We start from the raw sequence: 18,764 nt of genomic DNA, 5'->3' as shown, positions 1-18,764 counted from the left end.
AGGACACAGTGGAGGAGCGTGGGGGCGGTGGGCCATTTGAAATACCCTTTCAGAGCATAATTTCCTGACAAATCAAGCTGCTTCTTGGGTAGATGGAGGCACTGGCCATCAAGGGGAAGAGTGGGTGGATGTCGGCGAGCCATTACTCTGTCACCAGAGACCTTGCACACATTTTTATTCCTTCCCACAATTATTCTTTCGTTTCGTATAATTATTTATACTCTGCAGTGACACATAGAAAAGCAATTTACCTAATATTTCTCTCTATAGGAGAAGGCCAAGCCATTATAAAAAAGATTTCTAGACTTCTTTGTACTCCATAGTTCTTATGAAATAAGACAAATATACTCATTTTTCATGATGTGCTTTTGTTTGAAGTTCTTTATTACTTTTAAGATTTAGTCAATTTGTTCTTCTAGCCCGGTGCCACCACAAAACATCCTTTTCAACCCCTTCCTGCAAAAACTTCTAGAAAGACGTTGGGAAGTGTCTTGGAGCCATGGCCTTCTCTCACCTTCCTAACATAGGAATCTTCCTCACCGTGTTTTGACAAGAGTTATTGAAAGTCTGTTGGAATTTTTCTAGCTCTAGAGAACTCGGCACATTTGAAGATAGCTCATTGTATTTCTGTGCATCTCTTCTGGCAGGAAAGCTCGTCTTTATATCACGCTGGTAGCTACCTGTTTGTTTTTTCTCTTGTCTTTGTTTTCTGATTCCACAATTTATTGTTTAAAGCCATCGTCATTGGCACCTGGCCGTTTCTCAGACACGAGATAACTGTAAGAACCTCACCCCTCGTTTGCTCTTAGCCGCAGTATATTCTCAGGTATTCTCCGTTCTTCACATAACACAGTTTTCAGGTGTTTACTAACGTGCTATTTCACTTTTCAAGTAATCATTTTCAAGATTCTAGAAGAATTTTTGTTTACTTCCCATGCGAACTTTTACCAGTTTATTCTGAAATATTTTTAGCAAATGTGCTGTATGCTTTGCCTCTTTTATTGTAAACACATCTACACAGAGAAGATAAAGCCTTTAGTTACGTAACATCTGCTTCTCATCCTTAATCTCTTAAGTAGAAATAAAATATTTCTCCTCCATCCTTTGGATTTCGATTCAGCTCACATGGTTTCCCCCATTTGTTTTCTGATGTATCTTACCCCTAGAGCTAAAATTTTAGAAAATATTTAATACTCAAATGAGGAATATTCATTGCACACTCAAAGCCCAGGAGGTAGCTCATAACGGATGCCACCGTGGAGCCTGGCCGGAGAGGTCGTCATAGCCCAGTGTATAAGGTCTGGGATTCTGCCGGCGGCTTTGCAAATGATGCTCGATCACTTTTCTTCAGAACTACTACTACCTGATACTTAAAAAAAAAATGCTGTGATCTCTTACTAGTTTCTTTTTCTTTTTTTTTTTTTTTTTTTGAGTTAAAAAAAAATCTGCAAAGGAAATATAGCGGAAATAGAATTTAAGGAGCCAGAATAAAAATGGATCTGTTCCCATCGGGCAATGCTGAGGAAAGTGGTTGCAAAGAGGATGGCTAGATCTGAAGAGACTCCAATACTGGACGCCCCACCGTCTGCGAGAGAGGAGACGTTGTTTCTTAAGACTTTATGGCTGCAGGATGTGATTCCCTATTCAGAACCCATTTTAACTGGAATAACGGTGGAAAGGCAACGTGTGGGGGAGCGGTGGGAATGGGGACCCCAGTTTGGCCAATGAAAACATGAGCCACTTTCTGGAATTACATAGGGCACTCCTTAAAGAAAAACAGGCAACTCTAGACTTTAGAATCCCAGAAGTGTGCGGAAAGCAAGCTGTCCTCATAATGGAATGTTATTTTTTGAACTGCAGGTGTAAGCCTATCCTGCTTCCTCTAGTATCTGAGAAAGGTCATTAAGCCCAGGAATCAGAGGATACATGGCTCATTCTTACACTACAGCTTAGTTTACATAATAAATGTCATGTCATATTACGTATCATGTCATATTACACAAACGTCAGTGTCTATGGCATTTTGACAAACGTTTTCAACTTCCCCATGGTTTGGTTAAGAAATCATTTCACTTTTTCTTCTGAAGCTGGTGCTTCCAGCCTCTTGCTGCCGGCACCACCTCCACCTTCACCTGTCCCCCTGAGGCAGCCTCTTGCTGTCCCCCTGGGGCACACAGCCACAGCCCACCTCCGTTTCCCAGTTGGCAGAAGAATTCTTAGAGGTTTCTTCGGCTATTGTAACGTTTTCTTCTAGTGCAGTTTTTCAGTGTACACTGTTACGAGAAGACTCATTCAAAAGACCTATAAGAATTCTAATTATTTGTATGTTTTACTAACAAGTTACATGGTGATTGTGAGCCATTGATGACTGGCAAAGAAAAATTACTTTTGGCCATTTAAAAGTGTATCTCACTTTGATATTTATCTCATTTTACCTCTACCAAGTCACCTTGATCACAGAATAAATAGTCATTTTGATCAACCTAATGTTATGAATAAAAAAATACAATCCTCCTTCTACCAAATGGATATTGACCCGGGGCATGGAAGGCCATGCTGATTTTAGGTTCATCTGCAAACTCCCTTGTGATTTCATAAGTGCTTTAAAAGTAGTTTTCAGATTAAATATAGGATAACTATTAGGAACACAGTCTTTGGAGTCCTACAGAACATGGGTTTGAAGTCTGGATTTTCCATTTCCATTACCTAATATTATTATTACTTAATATTATTCCTGTTCAAAATGTGAGTAATAGTTATGGTCAAAAGTGCATGCTGAGAATCACATGGAAAAAAAAGTTTACAGCTTACTTAGAAAAGAGTATAAAGTTGATAAATACCAGCTATTATTATTCTTATTATTAGGTATTTATAATCTCTTAGGCTACCTTTAACTGCTGCGCCTCCATTTTTCTAGGTAAAATATAACCGGCAAAATGTTACTTGGATAATATTAACCCTAGAAATAGATAAGTAAAAGCCATTAGTGCCAAGGATCTGGAGAATAACTGAATTTCAGTAACCTGTACTGCAAATGGGTACATCTGCCATTGTTGTATTTGAATTTAAGATCAGCTTATTCCTTCGTGTCAGAAAAAGGCAATTTTTTCAATGTTTGTTTTCCCAAATAGCCACCAAAACAAAGAGATGAATGAAGTTCCAGTCCTTTCACATTTGATGAAATTACAGAAATACGTAGCAAACATTGATGTGGCTTGCACATCATCCAGAAGGTTGAAGCTGTGGCTCTGATGAGGCTTCCCTCCTACTCCCAACCACACCACAGCATATGATGTCTGCTCTATGTCGGGTGTTTCCGGGCTTTCAGACAGTGAGATTTTTAATGCATTTGGTGTGAGTCATGAATGTAAATGTCCATATCTGCCTGTTCTGTGCCTCTCGAAGTCCAAGATCTAAACAGCAGTTTCCCAACCCCTGCTGGGCCATCTTTGTAAAGTGCTTCCCGCCATCTAGCGTCCGATGGAGGCATAGACGTGGGACTTCGTGTGGAGGGAACTGGCTCATCAGCCACGTTGCAGCAAGTAACTACAGCACAGAAGAGCAATAGAGTCAATTATTTATTTTACTTTAGATATCGCTGAATTTTGAAAAATTAACTTTCTGCTTAAATCCACTGATCTTCAAATAAGCCACATAAAATTAAAGGTCAAAATACCTTTTACATTCTATTAGGGATGCAATCAAATACTGTTTTGCTTTTATTGCGGAGACTTTCGTTGCTGTGTTTTTATCACTTGCAGCTGTCGTTGTGTAAATACGCTTTCTCACAATGAGGGCTCTCTTAGGATCCACTTGAAACCACAGCACGCTTGCACGCTTCCCACAGTGCCTCTATCACTGTAACTGTTGTCACGCCTCTATATTTTTCATTCTTCTCTTTTTTTCAGATTGTCTACAAAGCCTGGCTCTGTTCCCAGTATTTTGAAGTCACACAGTTTAACTGCAGAAAGACAATTCCTTGCAAGCAATACTGTTTGGAGGTTCAGACGAGGTGTCCATTTATATTGCCCGACAATGATGAAGTCATCTACGGAGGCCTCTCCAGTTTCATCTGTACAGGTACAGTGCCGGGTGGGAGTCTGTACACCAGTCTCCGGTGGTTTTGCTTTCTTGTGTGATGTTTGTTTGCTTTGCTGTTTCCTTTCACTGATATAACCTTGAAGATGCGGCTGGTAGTTTTCCGCACTTTCACTAATAGAAGCACCGAAAGCTCCCCTCAACAGGTCTGGAAATGATTCAGCTTCTGTACCACATGGTCTATCTGTAACTGAGACCACAGTTATTCACTGTGTGAAAGAAGAAATCTGATGGCAAAATATTAGCAATCATTAGATATACTTACATGTGACCTAGTATAGGTTAGATTCAGCCTGCATTGCCTTTGAATTCCATAAGAACAGGAGATGTGCTAAGGCCGGTGAAATAATGCTTTTCAAATTAGTCAGAAGTTTATGTTCTCTTGCCTATTTTCTTTTATTTTCTGAGAATTTTTATGTGACTTTATCTGTAAAAAGTATTAAGAGCATTAAAAATATCTGCCTAAATTGTACGTGTGTGTGTGTGTGTGTCTATTAGAGCCACACAACAAGTCTATCCATTAAACAATGTTTGCTTCTTTCAGCAAATGAGTCAGACTGGGCAAAACACCAATATCAGCACTCCTTTTCTGGATATTTATAAGCATTACATAATTTAGACAGAATAAGATATAAAGAGCAAGAGCCATTTTTTTAAAATAAAAAGATAATTAAATGGTGAGAACAAGATACTTTGCCAGGGTGGTGTGATAATCCGAGTGGTGGCTCTGCATTCTCTTTTATAACAATAATGCTATACGGCGTCCCTGGAATTACGTGGCTTAAGCTGTAGCACGTTTTGTTTTCAAGTGTAAGGATAAAACACCATCATATGTGTAGAGACACATGAAAATGCTCTTCTGACATTAGACTTGCCAAACTCCTCTAAAACAGAGTAGCATATTAAGATGCTCAACATGAGAATTTATCAAATTATTTCAGCATCGCTTATTTACATACGTATTCATTAGCCACAGTGTTCTAAGTGATAAGCTATCAAGAAATAGTCTGCCAAAGCTTGCCCTAAGAACTGGATGAGTATTTCTTTCTTTTTTTTTTTTGAGATGGAGTCTCGCTCTGTGTCACCCAGGCTGGAGTGCAGTGGTGTGATCTCGGCTCACTTTAAGCTCCGCCTCCCGGGTTCAAGTGATTCTCATGTCTCAGCCTCCCGAGTAGCTGAGATTACAGGCGTGCACCACCACACCTGGCTAATTTTTGTATTTTTAGTAGAGACAGGGTTTCACCATGTTGGCCAGGCTGGTCTCCAACTCCTGACCTCAAGTGATCCACCCGCCTTGGCCTCCCAAAAGTGTTGGAATTACAGGCGTGAGCCACTGTGCCCAGCCTGGATTAGTATTTCTTATGCTGCCCAAGCTTGTGGGAAGAACACGTGACTGAAGGTCAGGAGCACTGGCCTTCATCCTGTTTCTATTGTACATTCTCTCACCACCCCTTCACTAGTAAATTAGAAAGTGCAATGGCCAAACCCTCCCCCATGTGGTTATGCTGCAAGGATTACAGATAAGAGAGAAGGGCAAGTTATGTCATTGACCAGCCATAGCCGTTGCACACAAGAAAGTGAAATGCAGAATGATTTCCCAGGCCTGTGTGTTATTCTACTGACTTGATGCTCAAGTCATTTTTTATGTAGCTCCTCTCTGCTGGAGGGGGAGGAGGGGGAGGAAGGAGGGAAGAGGGAAAGAAGGAATAAGGGAAGGAGGGAAGGAGGATATCAATATCTTCTTGCTTTGAGTTTGAGACAAAATTCACCAGACACAGGCTATTAATTCATATTGAATTTTGCATAGAACATTCCACAAATAACCATGAAGACAAGGCCTTCATTTTTTTTTTCTTGTGGGACAATGAGGTGTCTGTGACATGAGGACTTCAGAGAAGCTATTCGATTTTTATGTACAGGTTGTATTTATGCATTTACACTCACATTGGCTTTTGTCCTAGAGAAGAACAATAGTTTTTGAACCAAGTTCTCAAAGTAGACAAAAAACCCAAATGAAGGGCGAGATGTTTGCATTTATCTTCTTTTTCCTACATGTATCTGTATTTGTGAATCTGCAATATATGTTTGAATGTTCACCCACTTCCTCCATACACATTCAGAATGCCAGGGTAGAATTAAATCTCTCACTTCACAACATGGGCAGAGAATCCAGTCTGCAGTTTTAATTGTTTTTGAGTTTGGTAAAAACAGCTTCTTCATAGCCATAGCTACGTCATTAAGGAAAAGTGGCAGGAAAAGAGAGATTTATCAGATCCAGAGAAAAGTGCCATCTCCCTTAGAGGCCTCCTAGGATAATCTCATCACTGAACATTTGGAAACCTAAGAACAGTGGTTCTTATGTCACTTTCAGTTGGGTTAATGTTCATTTTATGTTTAAATTGCTCGAAAATATATGGAATAAATTCTGAAGTCATTTCACCCTGAAGTTCTGTAAAACAATCCGACAGAAAAAGATAATAATTTTCATATTGATCTTCTTTTCTAAGGTGTGACCTATGCCTCTTTGAAGAATTCTCATTCATGTTGATAACTAGCAGCCATCATTTCCCATCATCGGTTACAGGTGTCCCTTAAGAGTGCACTGCTGAGGCCAGATGCAGTGGCTCATGCCTGTAATCCACACAATTTTGGTAGGCTGAGATAGGAGAATTGCTTGAAGCCAGGAGTTTGAGGACAGTCTGGACAACATAGCAAGACCCTGTCTCTACAAAAAATTAAAAATAAAATAACTAGCCAGACACAGTTATGTGCACCTGTAGTCCCAGCTATTTGGAAGGCAGAGACAGGATTGCTTGAGCTCAGGTGCTGGAGATTGCAGTGAGCTGTGATCCTGCCACTGCACTCCAGCCTGGGCAGCATAGCGAGACCCTGTCTCAAAAGAAAAAGAAAATGAAAGAGTGCACTGCTGGACCTGAGCAAGGAGATTTCTACTCCTGTCCATCACAGCTGCCTGCCCATTGCTTATAAGAGTCCCAGACATGGGCCCCAGAATGGGTTTCATCTTGGATGATGTTAGGATAGAGGACAGCTCCCAGAGGACCACTGGCTAAACTGTGGAGTGGCTTGTCATACTTCTAAGGAAACTAGTAAGACATATGTGCATATAATTTCTTCCCAGATTTTAAGTTGCACATTTTTGGATGTCCGTCTCCTACAAATGTACACGGATTTTTAAATAGTTTACATTATAAATAAGTTTGCAAGTAAATGTGAGCCATTTACATTCTGTTTTTTTTCTCTGAAAACAGAATAATAAAAAGACCAGTGTAGTTATAGCATCATTTAATCTCATACAAAATATTTTAATAAATATATCAAAGTTTAAGGGAAAAAAGAAATGGGAAGGGAGATGGTATGCCCAGAATAAAATAAAAAAATGAGAGTAGGTTATGAAACCAAGTAAAATGCAGTAACTTCATCAAAAAGAATTCACCAAGTAAGGTGACCTTCCTCTTGCCTCCAGCAATTTTTCTTTTTGAAAAAAATCATCAAGCATTTGATTTCCACTCTAGATGTTAAAATGCAATCATTTCTCACTAACAATTAAAGGAATAGTTGGAGTTTCCTTCAAATTCAACAAATTTAATTATAATGGTTTTCCTACTATTTGAACTGCATCCAATTCACAGCTTCCAGAAGCATGGAGAATTCCCTCTAGGATATCGAGGATTCTTCACTTACTTTTCTTATTGACCTCAAAAAGTATTCTGTAAGCACGTAACTGCATATGGCCTGATGACAGATACTGTCCATGTGAGCATCAGTTTTCTTCAAGGTGCTTCTCCTTAGTGACAAACCAGTGGCATGGTGATTCCTTTTCTTAGAGTTCTCTGTACCCAGAATCTTAGAGATCTCAAGTTCTTCCTCTCATTGTCTTATTGGCTATATACTGATACCTAGGATTCCTATTATTCACAAAAAAGGGAATATCACCCCTTGGAATCAATGAACAATTTCTGTAAATGATCAGGAGTTATTTACCATTTTGGTCACACTTACTAAATTCAGTATCTCATGCATCATTTCTTTATGGTGCTCACATCACCATGTACCAAATTTGAAAGTTTTAAATGTATATATTTTTGATCATCTGTTACCTATGATCCTTTAGTAAGCCAGGAACTTACTTTAAAAAATGAAATATCTGAGAATGCATGTCCATTACTATAGAATGCTTTTGATTGAGGATGTTACAGAAGGTCATGACCAAATGTTCTAACCACGGATCTTGATGACAAGCGCATCCCCGTGCATATGTTTAATTCCAATTCTGTCTTAGGAGATAAAAGGAAAGACACTTTGCCTGAGATTTCTCTTAAATTTTTTTCTATTAAAGAATAAAACTGACACGTGACTAAAGAAATGTTTTAAAAATTAATTGGAAAGAAATTCTGAGGTGCTGTCAGGGTGAAACATGTCATTTAATGTTAGGCATTATTGAGCTAAAATTTGTCAAGGTGGGTTCTGTTGGGTTTGCAAGCTCAGTTCGCATAATGCAGTGCTATTTTAGAAACTCAGTTGCTTCATCTTTAAAGTGAGGGGGTGGAAGTCGTTTTTGGATTCTACGATGTCAACCCGTCATCGTGGTAATTACGTGGGCTTCCCTCTCCACACTCCCTCGCCTCATTCCAGAGTCCCCTGGAGAAATCCTTGATTGCTTACCTGTAACAGTGAACCAAGCTGAAGAAAACAGAGGCAGCAGAGGAGCACAGGCTGTGGGTGCTATGGTAACAAACATTAAGAAAATTACCATTTGATTGATAGATAAAATAGACCAGCCATGATTTACTGCTCTCTTACAGAGGGAAATTATTGAAGGAATAAAAGTAAAAGTTGGTCTGCTGGGGGTTACTGACAATGGAGATAAAACATATTTTAAGAATTCTATGTAAATTCTGCATTCCATTTTTTTTCTTTTTCTTTCTTTTTGAGCTGTGACAGGAATAAGGTTATGTTTCTGTCTCTGGGGAAAATACTGTGGGCTGCTGTTGTTCCTTACTTGACAGGCGGTTGAGGCTGCAGTGGGAGGTCGGCGCCCCCTGGTGGCGACTCTGCGCGCCTGCAGAGAGTCTGAAAGGAAGTTCACTGCCTGCAGGCAACGGAAGGGAATAACCTGAGGGGAGGAAATGCATTGATCTGCATATTGATCACATTCGAAGGATTTTTTTTTTTAATGTTTGGCATCTCACGGTGTACTTGTGAGTGACTTCACAACTGCAAAAGAAAAAACATTTGCAAAAATCCAGTCCTCACATGACCAGTGAGTTGAGAAAGATTTTTAAAAGACAAAGATGTTCTCATAGGTGGGAATTGAACAATGAGAACACATGGACACAGGAAGGGGAACATCACACTCTGGGGACTGTTGTGGGGTGGGGGGGAGGGGGGAGGGATAGCATTGGGAGATATACCTAATGCTAGATGACGAGTTAGTGGGTGCAGCGCACCAGCGTGGCACATGTATACATATGTAACTAACCTGCACAATGTGCACATGTACCCTAAAACTTAAAGTATAATAATAAAAGAAAAAAAAAAGATGTTCTCATTAGAGGAAAATTTCAGTAGAAAAAAAAATCTACCTCTATAGATTTTAATTTGAACATTTATGCCGTTTCAATTTATTTATTTTCCCCTGTGTATGCGTATGTTCATTTAATTTTTTGAAATCAGGTTTTTTTTTTCTCTGAAAACAGAATAATAAAAAGACCAGTGTAGTTATAGCATCATTTAATCTCATACAAAATATTTTAATAAATATGTCAAAGTTTAAGGCAAAAAAGAAACGGGAAGGGAGATGGTATGCCCAGAATAAAATTTTAAAAATGAGAGTAGATTATAAAACCAAGTAAAATGTAGTAACTTCATATGTTCGTGACATCTTCTTCCATTAAAACATTGTACTTTTTGAGGTTTATTTCAGTTAATATCTTTAGGTTTGAGTTCAGATCATTCCTACTTAAGATTACTTTTTCTGAATTCTATATTCATAAAGATCCCAGCAGGTCAAGTTTGCCTTTGGTAAGAGAATGTATGTAGGGAATAGAGGAGGAATTAGGATGTCTGGATTCTGCCAGTAGCTATGAATTTTGGAAAATCGCCCCCACTGTAAGGTCTCATTGCCTCACCTCCACAAGTGGCTAAGAGTACTGAGCCCAGTGCCAGAACACTCAGTGCCCAGGTCTGCTGACAGCAGAGGCCCGAGCTAGATGGGACCCCATGTAGTCCAGCCTGGCGGTGCTTGCGGAGCGGCAGGTGCAGCTGCAGAGGAGAATGAGGTTTTACGCTTGTCTGTGTGGGGAGAGGAAGACAACCTGCCTCCAGCTCACCTGGGTGACACTTGTTGGAGAGCAGGGAGAGCTTGTGGGCGCCCCTCTCTGCCTCCAGCTCACCTGGGTGATGCTCGTTGGAGAGCCGGGAGAGCTTGTGGGCGCCTCTCTCTGCCTCCAGCTCACCTGGGTGATGCTCGTTGGAGAGCCGGAAGAGCTTGTGGGCGCCTCTCTCTGCCTCCAGCTCACCTGGGTGATGCTCGTTGGAGAGCCGGGAGAGCTTGTGGGCGCCTCTCTCTGCCTCCAGCTCACCTGGGTGATGCTCGTTGGAGAGCAGGGAGAGCTTGTGGGTGCCCCTCTCTGCCTCCAGCTCACCTGGGTGATGCTCGTTGGAGAGCAAGGAGAGCTCTGCCTCCCTCTGCCCCCCTCTGCCTCCAGGCATGCTGACAACTGGGCAGGCCCTGCATGAGCTTGCTCACCTCGACAGCCTTTGGGGAAAATTCTAACGCAGTTCAAGTTATCCTTCTGCTTCTCATTGCTACACCTTGCCTGGTCTAAGAGGAGAAATGAAATGCATCAGACCAGGGAGAGTGGAGAAAACCAAGCCAGGAGCACTTGCAGGGACGGGAGTTCAACCAGCCCTGAGAAGAGTATGTGCTTCAGTGGTGGGTCCTGAGCCAGCTGCCCCAGGGAACCACTGAGGGCCCAGCCTGAGCCATGTCGGGGCCCATCACCATGTCAGGGGGCACCACAGGGGATGGAGCACAGCACCTGATGGCTGTCCTTTTTGATGCCATTGAGGGAAGACTTAGTAACGTCAGCCCATACTCACTCGCTAACCTTGCACAGAAGTGACACCGTGTCTGGCAAATATTTTCAGGCCCTCTGAACCCTCTGGAAGGAAAGTCACCCTTTGCTCAAGCCAGACTATGCGCACTGCCCTCAGAGAGGCAGTGCCAGCGCCTGCACTGCTGAGCTGGTGAGTCTCTTCTTAGATGGAAGCTGAATCAAAGCATGTAGTGATCTCCTCTACAGCCAGGAGGCGATAACACACACCTGTGACAAAGGTTTCCCTGCATTCAACGTGACTGAGTGAACTTAGAACTACTGACCACACAGTGGCTGTCAAAGCGGGAAGCCAAAGGAAAGATTTGAATTCTGGAATGTCAGTTTAGGAAGAATATGGCCAAGTGAGATTTCCCAGAACAGGTGAAATCTTATTCAATGAGAGTATTTACCTATCTTGTCTGCAAGTAAGACATCTTTGTGAAGATGTGAAGAATTCGCGAATTCTTTGTAAGAATTTATGCCCACTTGGTAGCTGTTCTGGATACTGGACTAATTTGAACAATGAAATTATCCTGTGTGATTATAGATTCAGTCAATCTTAGACAAACCAAAATTACTGAAGTCATCTAGTTTGATGCCTTGAGGATTAACCACTCCCTCAAAACAAGCAATTGCAGAAACAAGAATAGCTCCACATTTCCTGGCTCTTAGTCCAGCATTTGTAGTGGAACAGGAAACGACCAGCCAGCCCATCCTGAAATTCATGTGTAAGCAATTGTTTCCTTGCTATGTACAGCTGGAAAAAGTCAGTCAGTAGGTTAACGGAAGGTGATCACGCCCACAGCCTGCTGTCTTTGCATTGCAAATCTCATTGTTCAACAAACATGTCCTGATTTCTCAACATCACACGTCACATTAAAAATGAATGTTACAAGCACTTTGGAACATAGACATTTTTCTGGTTAAATAAAGAAAAGAAGACTGTCTAGGTCATTGTTCTCAGGAAAATTTTTTGCTTAGATGGCTAATTTTGTCAGATTGGTTAGTGAGATTCTTAGGATGTATACACACACACAAATAAATTAGTATAAAGGGTAAGAACAGAGAGCTAAAGTTTCTAAAATGTCTGTGTGAATATTATTATGAATCCAAATCACCTTATCCTTGTGTTATAGATATTTGATAATATATAATAGATTGTATATATAATATATAATATCTATACCATATCAACATATATTTATATAATTTATACATCATTCAAATATCCAATTTATATATAGATACAATCAAAATAGCTAAATTTCCAGATAATGTAGGTAATAAGCAAGAAATACCTTAGGTTTAAAAATTGAAGACCAATTTGTAAGCAGAACTTTAAAATTAGTTTTAAAGTTAATTCCAAATTAAAAAAAGAAAGAGTGAATTTAATTTAGGCATAGCAGCACTGATGGAATAAATGTGTAAATTCTCCAAGAAGAAAACTTGAAAATAAAAAGTTCAGTTAGGAATAAAACTTCTAGAATGCTATTTTAAGATGATGGTTCTCCGGTTATTATGTTATCATCTGACACTACTGGTTCAGTCCTAAATATGGTATGTTGTACCTTTATTAACCAATTTATGGGGTCAAAAGAATGACGAACCCAGGCATAGAGAGTCTGAAAATGCCGACCTCGCCACCGAAACTCACTCCTGCCAGAAAGTAAGGCTCATGGTAACCTTCACTAATAGCTTCTCCTTTACGGAATATGTCATTACCTGAGGGAGTGAGGGAGATGTCTTTTTGGGCTTGTCTTAGGGACATTTGCCATGTTTTAGTCTTTTTTTGTGTGTAAGTGGGCTGAGAAAGCCCCAGGAAGTCCACCTTCAAGTACGCGGGAACAAACATTGCAAGGGAAATGAAAATAATTTCAATCACAAGGGAAATAATTGTCCCAAGATAGGACCTGTTGCTCGCTGCATAGTAAATTCTTCTTATAGAGGTCATTTTTTTTCTTTCTTTTTTTCCTTTTTTGAGACAGAATTTCGCTCTGTCACCCAGGCTGGAGTGCAGTGGCACGATCTCGACTCACTGCAAGCTCCCCCTCCCGGGTTCACACCATTCTCCTGCCTCAGCCTCCCGAGTAGCTGGGACTACAGGCACCCGCCACCACGTCCGGCTGGTTTTTTGGTATTTTTAGTAGAGACGGCATTTCGCCGTGTTAGCCAGGCTGGTCTCGATCTCCTGACCTCGTGATCTGCCCACCTGGGCCTCCCTAGAGGGAATTTTAAGATGTAGCATTTCATTGTGAACTGTGAAGAGCTAGAGAAACTTCCTTCTGATCTCTTCCAAGGCCTATGATATGTGCCTATACATTGAGAGATATCTATCAACTTATCAACTTATGGATGGGTAGATAGATAGATAGATAGATAGATAGATAGATAGATAGATAGATTAGATAGATAGATGATAGATAGATAGATAGATATCAACATATATGCACATATCATAGACCTTGGAAGAGATCACATGGAAAGGCCAGTTTTTGAGAACTGGAGACAAAAGCCAAAATAGTTCTCAGTCGCCATCTCTTCGTTGCAGTGGCGTGTCTGCCGATGTGGTAAATAGGCAATTTCACTGGATGAGTGTTCATTTTCACTCCGTCCCCCTGGCCCCGCAGCTCCAGGGCCCTTAAGGTTCAACCTCAGAGTTATGTCTGATGCCACCAATGAGTAGGAACAGGTCCTGTGGCCACACTAAAGTCACCGGGACTACAGCAGTTGATATTACATACTTTTGAAATATTTGAATAAAGTGTGCATGCTTATGTTTGAATTGATAAGTGGTGCTCATGACACAACATCCAAAAGACACAAAACAGGCAAGATCAAGTCACCTCCTCCAGCCAACTGGCGACTGATGTCATGGGTTACAGACTTATTATTGTTTATTTACTCAGTTCCTGACTAATGGCCATTTGAGTTATTCCTAGCCATCTGTTATTAAATGCAGTTCTGCAAGGCATATTTTTGTTGCTGCCTCATTTACCACAGCTTGTGAATTTTACTGTAAAATAAATGTCTACCAAGAAGTAGAGACAGATGAAAGAGTCTGTGCATTCATCGTGTGGGAGATGCTTGCCATGTAACCCATTTTTGGCACAGATCATGCCCCTCGCTCGAAGTCCTAATTCCCTTAGGAGAGTCTGCAAGCTCCTTAACCTGGCTTGATTTGATCTGTTTCCCACCGCCCCCCAAGCTCATTCATCATCACTTCCTCTTTGGGACCCAACACCCCAGATATAGCCACCCAGCATGTGAAGCCCCACAGCCTGGGACGCCCGTCTGTCAAAGCTTCCTCTGGCTAATCCTGAAGTAACTGTGGCTCCCAGGAGGAGGCCCTCCCTGACCCCCAAGGGGGAGTTTGGAGCAAGTGTGCCCAGAGCACCCTGTGCTTCTGCTGCTGTGGTGCTCACTGGGCTGCATTTTAATCACAGGCCACTTTCCTCTCTCCTTCTCGTTTTGGTGAGTTGGGTTAAGGTAAGAACTTATGTCCTCTGGTGTGTCCACAGGACACCAAAAAAGTGCCAGACACATTGTTTGTGTTCAATAAGCAAACACTGGATGAGTTCATTAGTAAGTAGCAACTCCGTCCTTTGAGCAAGAAGAAGCTCTGTGGTGGGAGGTGTCACTCAGGACAAGCAGCGAAGGTCAGCCATGCCCTGCACAGCCTGCAATACTCCTGCCCACGGGTGTCTGTGGCAATGCTGTGAACGGGCAAGGGGGCTGATGGTTGGATGCACTTTAACAAAGTGTCCTCCATTGGGAGTCAGAAAGAAGCACCTCAGTATTTCATGTCAAAGCTGTTTTTTGTCCTTGTATCCCACCCTCCTGTCAATGCAGTACAGAGGCTCCTGCTGAATGGAGTTCACACCGCTGCCACACACCTCCGCTACCTGGAATGCTGGAACTTAAAACAAAGGCTGAAAAGTGATGTGGCATCTAAGCTTATGGAACTTACATTTTGAATAGGTACCCCAAACTCAGTGTCATGTGTTCAATTGTATCCCCTGTTCTCCAAATTCAGATGTTGACATCCTAACCCCCAGCACCCCAGAATGTGACCATATATGGAAATAACTTGGTTATGGAGCTCTTCAAGTTAAAATGGGTCATTAGGATGAGCTCTAGTCCAATGTGATTAGTGTATGTGTTAGTCCACTGGGGCTGCCGTGACAAAATACCACATGCTACAGGGCTTCAGCAACAAAAATGAATTTTCTCGCCCTTCTGAAGACTAGACGTCTGAGATCAAGGTTTTGTTTCTTCTGAGGCCTCTCTCCTTGGCCTGTAGACACTGCCTTCTTGCTGTGTCTTCACATGGTCTTGCCTCCATGCCAGCACATCTGTAGGGTCTCTCTGTGTGTCCAAATTTCCTCTCTGTGTCCAATAATGACATCTGTCCTATTGAACTAGGACCCACCCTAAAAGCCTCATGGCACCCCTTTGAAGGCCTTACACATACATATCGTGAAATACATTTACATGTTGGCATACTGGGAGTTAGGGCCTCAACAGGTACGTTTTTGGAGTATGCAATTCTTCCCATAACAGCATATAAAAAGGGGAAATTTGGATATAGACACATAGAGATAAAACAATGTGAATAGATGTAGGAAGAAGATGATCATCTACAAGCCAAGAAGAAAGGCCCATACCAGAGCTTTCCTGAAAACCCCCAGAAGGAGCCAACCCTGCCAACACATTGATTTTGGACATGTAGCCCCAGAAATGAGAGAAGCTGAATTGTGTTGTTTAAGCCCCCTAGTATGTGGGATTTTGTGATGACTCCGCTAGCAGAGGAATACACTGAGCAATGCCTTCAAGTTTTGGAATAAAACAGACATATTCAATGTTATTTGTTCAAGCAAAGAACAAATTCTAACTCTTGTATGAAGGCGAATTCTGCATGCTTCAGAAGTTCTGGAGGATTAGAGGACAGGAAGAAATAAAAAGGAATTACAAAGGCATTGAGGGAGCTCGGTCAGCAGGATTTAGAGGATGATAATTACGCAGAGAGTAGTAATGAAGAAAGGGTATTAACATTGCAGATAGTCTTTAATTGTAAAGTAAAATTATTTTTGTAAATTTTATGAATCTCCTTTTGAAGGAATTTAGAAGCACAATCAATTTGCAATGCTGCTGTGTGTGCTATGTCCCATTAATCATGGTTTAATAATTGGAAGACTTTAGACCTAAATCTGAAAACCCATCAGCTCAGGAAACTGCAGTTACGGAATTTTTCCTCTGAAAAATCAAGCCACTCTCTGTAGTTTCTGCTCAATATTGCTGAAAATTTTAAACTGCACTAAAAATTAAACCTATTTAAAAAGAAAAAAAAAGAGTAAGAAAATCTCAAAACTAGCCAGATAAACTTTCTATCTCTAGAAAAATTTTCTTCCATTTGAAAGTATATTTGTTCTGTCATTCCCAGCCTGATTTTATGGGTTCATATTTAAGGTTTTGAAAGGAAATATAGACTAATATTTTTATATAACTGTTTTATTTAATTTCTGGACAGCTTTCAAATTCTCAGCCTTAATCCTTACCAGAAAAATTGGTTTCTATCTCCCTTCATTTCCATCATTATTTCCACAAAGGGATGAATAACATTTTAAAGGACAGAAAAATTTCCATGAGGAAACTTCAAATTTATTAAAAAATCACGAGCTCCATCAATTTGCACACACACAAAAGCAAGTGTGGACAAATGATTAAAGAAATTCCTCACATAAAATCACAGAGCTGTAGAGCTGGAAGGGGCCAAGCTGCTGCCCCACTCCAGCAGGTGAGTGCCATGTTGTTTACTGTGGACTGCTAGCCTCAGCCTGAAGGGAGAATGCAGACCCGAGAGTGGATGCAGTGAATGGCTAGGAACATCAGCTACACATGAAGAAGCAGGCAGGGACTTTCTTGGTCATATTTGTCTAACATGGTAGCTCAACAATTAAATTTAGCAAATAAATAAATTTGAAGAATAGAGAAATTCAGTAGCTTTCCCAAGTTCACAGGAAAGCCCACAGGAAAAGCCAGCACATCTGACTTCCCACTTAGCTTGGTCCATTGCTTTTCTATGCTCTTTTTAAAAAATAAATAAATTGTATTTTGCATATTTAGGGTACATTAAGATATACAATATGATGTTATAAGATACATTGTCTTGGTCCATTTTATGTGGCTATGACAGAATACCAAAGACTAGGTAATGTGTAAAGAAAAGATATTTATTTTTGACAGTTTTGGAGGCTGGGAAGTCCAAGGTTTAGCGACAGCCCTAGTGAGGGTCTTCCAGCTGTGTTGTAGTGTGGTGGAGGACATCATTTGGCCAGAGCACAAGAGCATACCTGCCAGCTCAGGCATCTCTTCCTCTTCTTACAAAGCCACAGGTTCTACCAGCAGGCCCCACTCTGATGACCTTATGTGATCTTAAGTCCCTTCCAAAGGCCCCACCTCCAATCAACATATAAATTTGAGGATTAAGTTTCCAACACATGAGATTCGGGGGACACATTCAAACCATAGCAAACATATATATAGGAGAATGGTTAATAGTGGAACAAATTTGTCATGTCTATCCTCTCACTTGGTCACCTCCCCCCAACCCCTGTGGCAAGAGCAGCCATAATTTACTCATTTAACAAAAATCCTGAATACAATACGCTATTATTAGTCCTCATGTTCTACATTAGATCCTTCAACCTGTTCATCCTCCATATTTGCTACTTTGCATCCTTTGACCTACATCTCCCCATCTCCCCCACCATGGAGACCACTGTTTTATCATCTCTCTATATTTGAACTTTTTTGGTTTTTTAGATTCCACATGTAAGTGCCATCATGTAATATTTTTATTTCTGTGTCTGGCTTATTTCACTTAACATAATGTCCCCTAGGTTCATCCACATTGTGGCAAGTGGCAGGATCTCTACCTTTTTTAAGGCTGAAAAATATTCTATATTATATTCTTATTTATCAGTTTATTTTTCCATTTGTCCATTGATGAACACTCTAATTGTTTCTACATCTTGGCTGTTTAGAATGCTTTTTCTTTTCACCTGAACTTTATTTTGGAATTGGAGTACCTTTCTCATTACTAGCTTGATTCTAGAGACTTATAAATGATTTCCCTGATTTTTGTAAACTTTTATTTTAAGTTCAGGGGTACATGCATGGGTTTGTTATATAGGTAAACTCATGTCATGGGGGTTTCTTGTACAGATTATTTCATCACCCAGGCATTAAGCCTAGTACCCATTAGTTATTTTTCCTGATCCCCTCCCTTCTTCCACCTTCTCCACTCCAAAAGACATCAATGTGTGCTGTTCCCCTCTGTGTCCATGTGTTCTCATCATTTAGCTCCCACTTATAAGCGTGAACATGCAGTATTTGGTTTTCTTTTCCTGTGTTAGTTTACTAAAGATAATGGCCTCCAGCTCCATCCATGTCTCTGCAAAGGACATAATCTTGTTCTTTTTTATGGCTGCATACTATTCCATAGTGTATATGTACCACGTTTTCTTCATCTAGCCTACCATTGATGAT

The 18,764-nt window shown here is 40.8% G+C and overlaps 1 protein-coding gene across 3 annotated transcripts in view; it reads left to right on the top strand.

Annotated features, from left to right (window-relative positions):
- The window catches only part of NALF1 (NALCN channel auxiliary factor 1), an 860,129-nt gene that overhangs the window by 648,942 nt on the left and 192,423 nt on the right, over positions 1–18,764 (top strand). For all 3 annotated transcript variants that reach the window (XM_063595860.1, XM_003832072.6, XM_063595861.1), the window contains exon 2: positions 3,909–4,080. In XM_063595860.1, the coding sequence (XP_063451930.1) occupies positions 3,909–4,080 (172 nt within the window). The remainder of the gene's footprint in view (positions 1–3,908; positions 4,081–18,764) is intronic.

Source organism: Pan paniscus, chromosome 14, assembly GCF_029289425.2.
Source record: "Pan paniscus chromosome 14, NHGRI_mPanPan1-v2.0_pri, whole genome shotgun sequence".
Classification (NCBI taxonomy): Eukaryota; Metazoa; Chordata; class Mammalia; order Primates; family Hominidae; genus Pan; species Pan paniscus.
The sequence above is the reverse complement of the archived record's forward strand: the minus strand, read 5'-3'. Positions and strand labels throughout refer to the sequence as shown.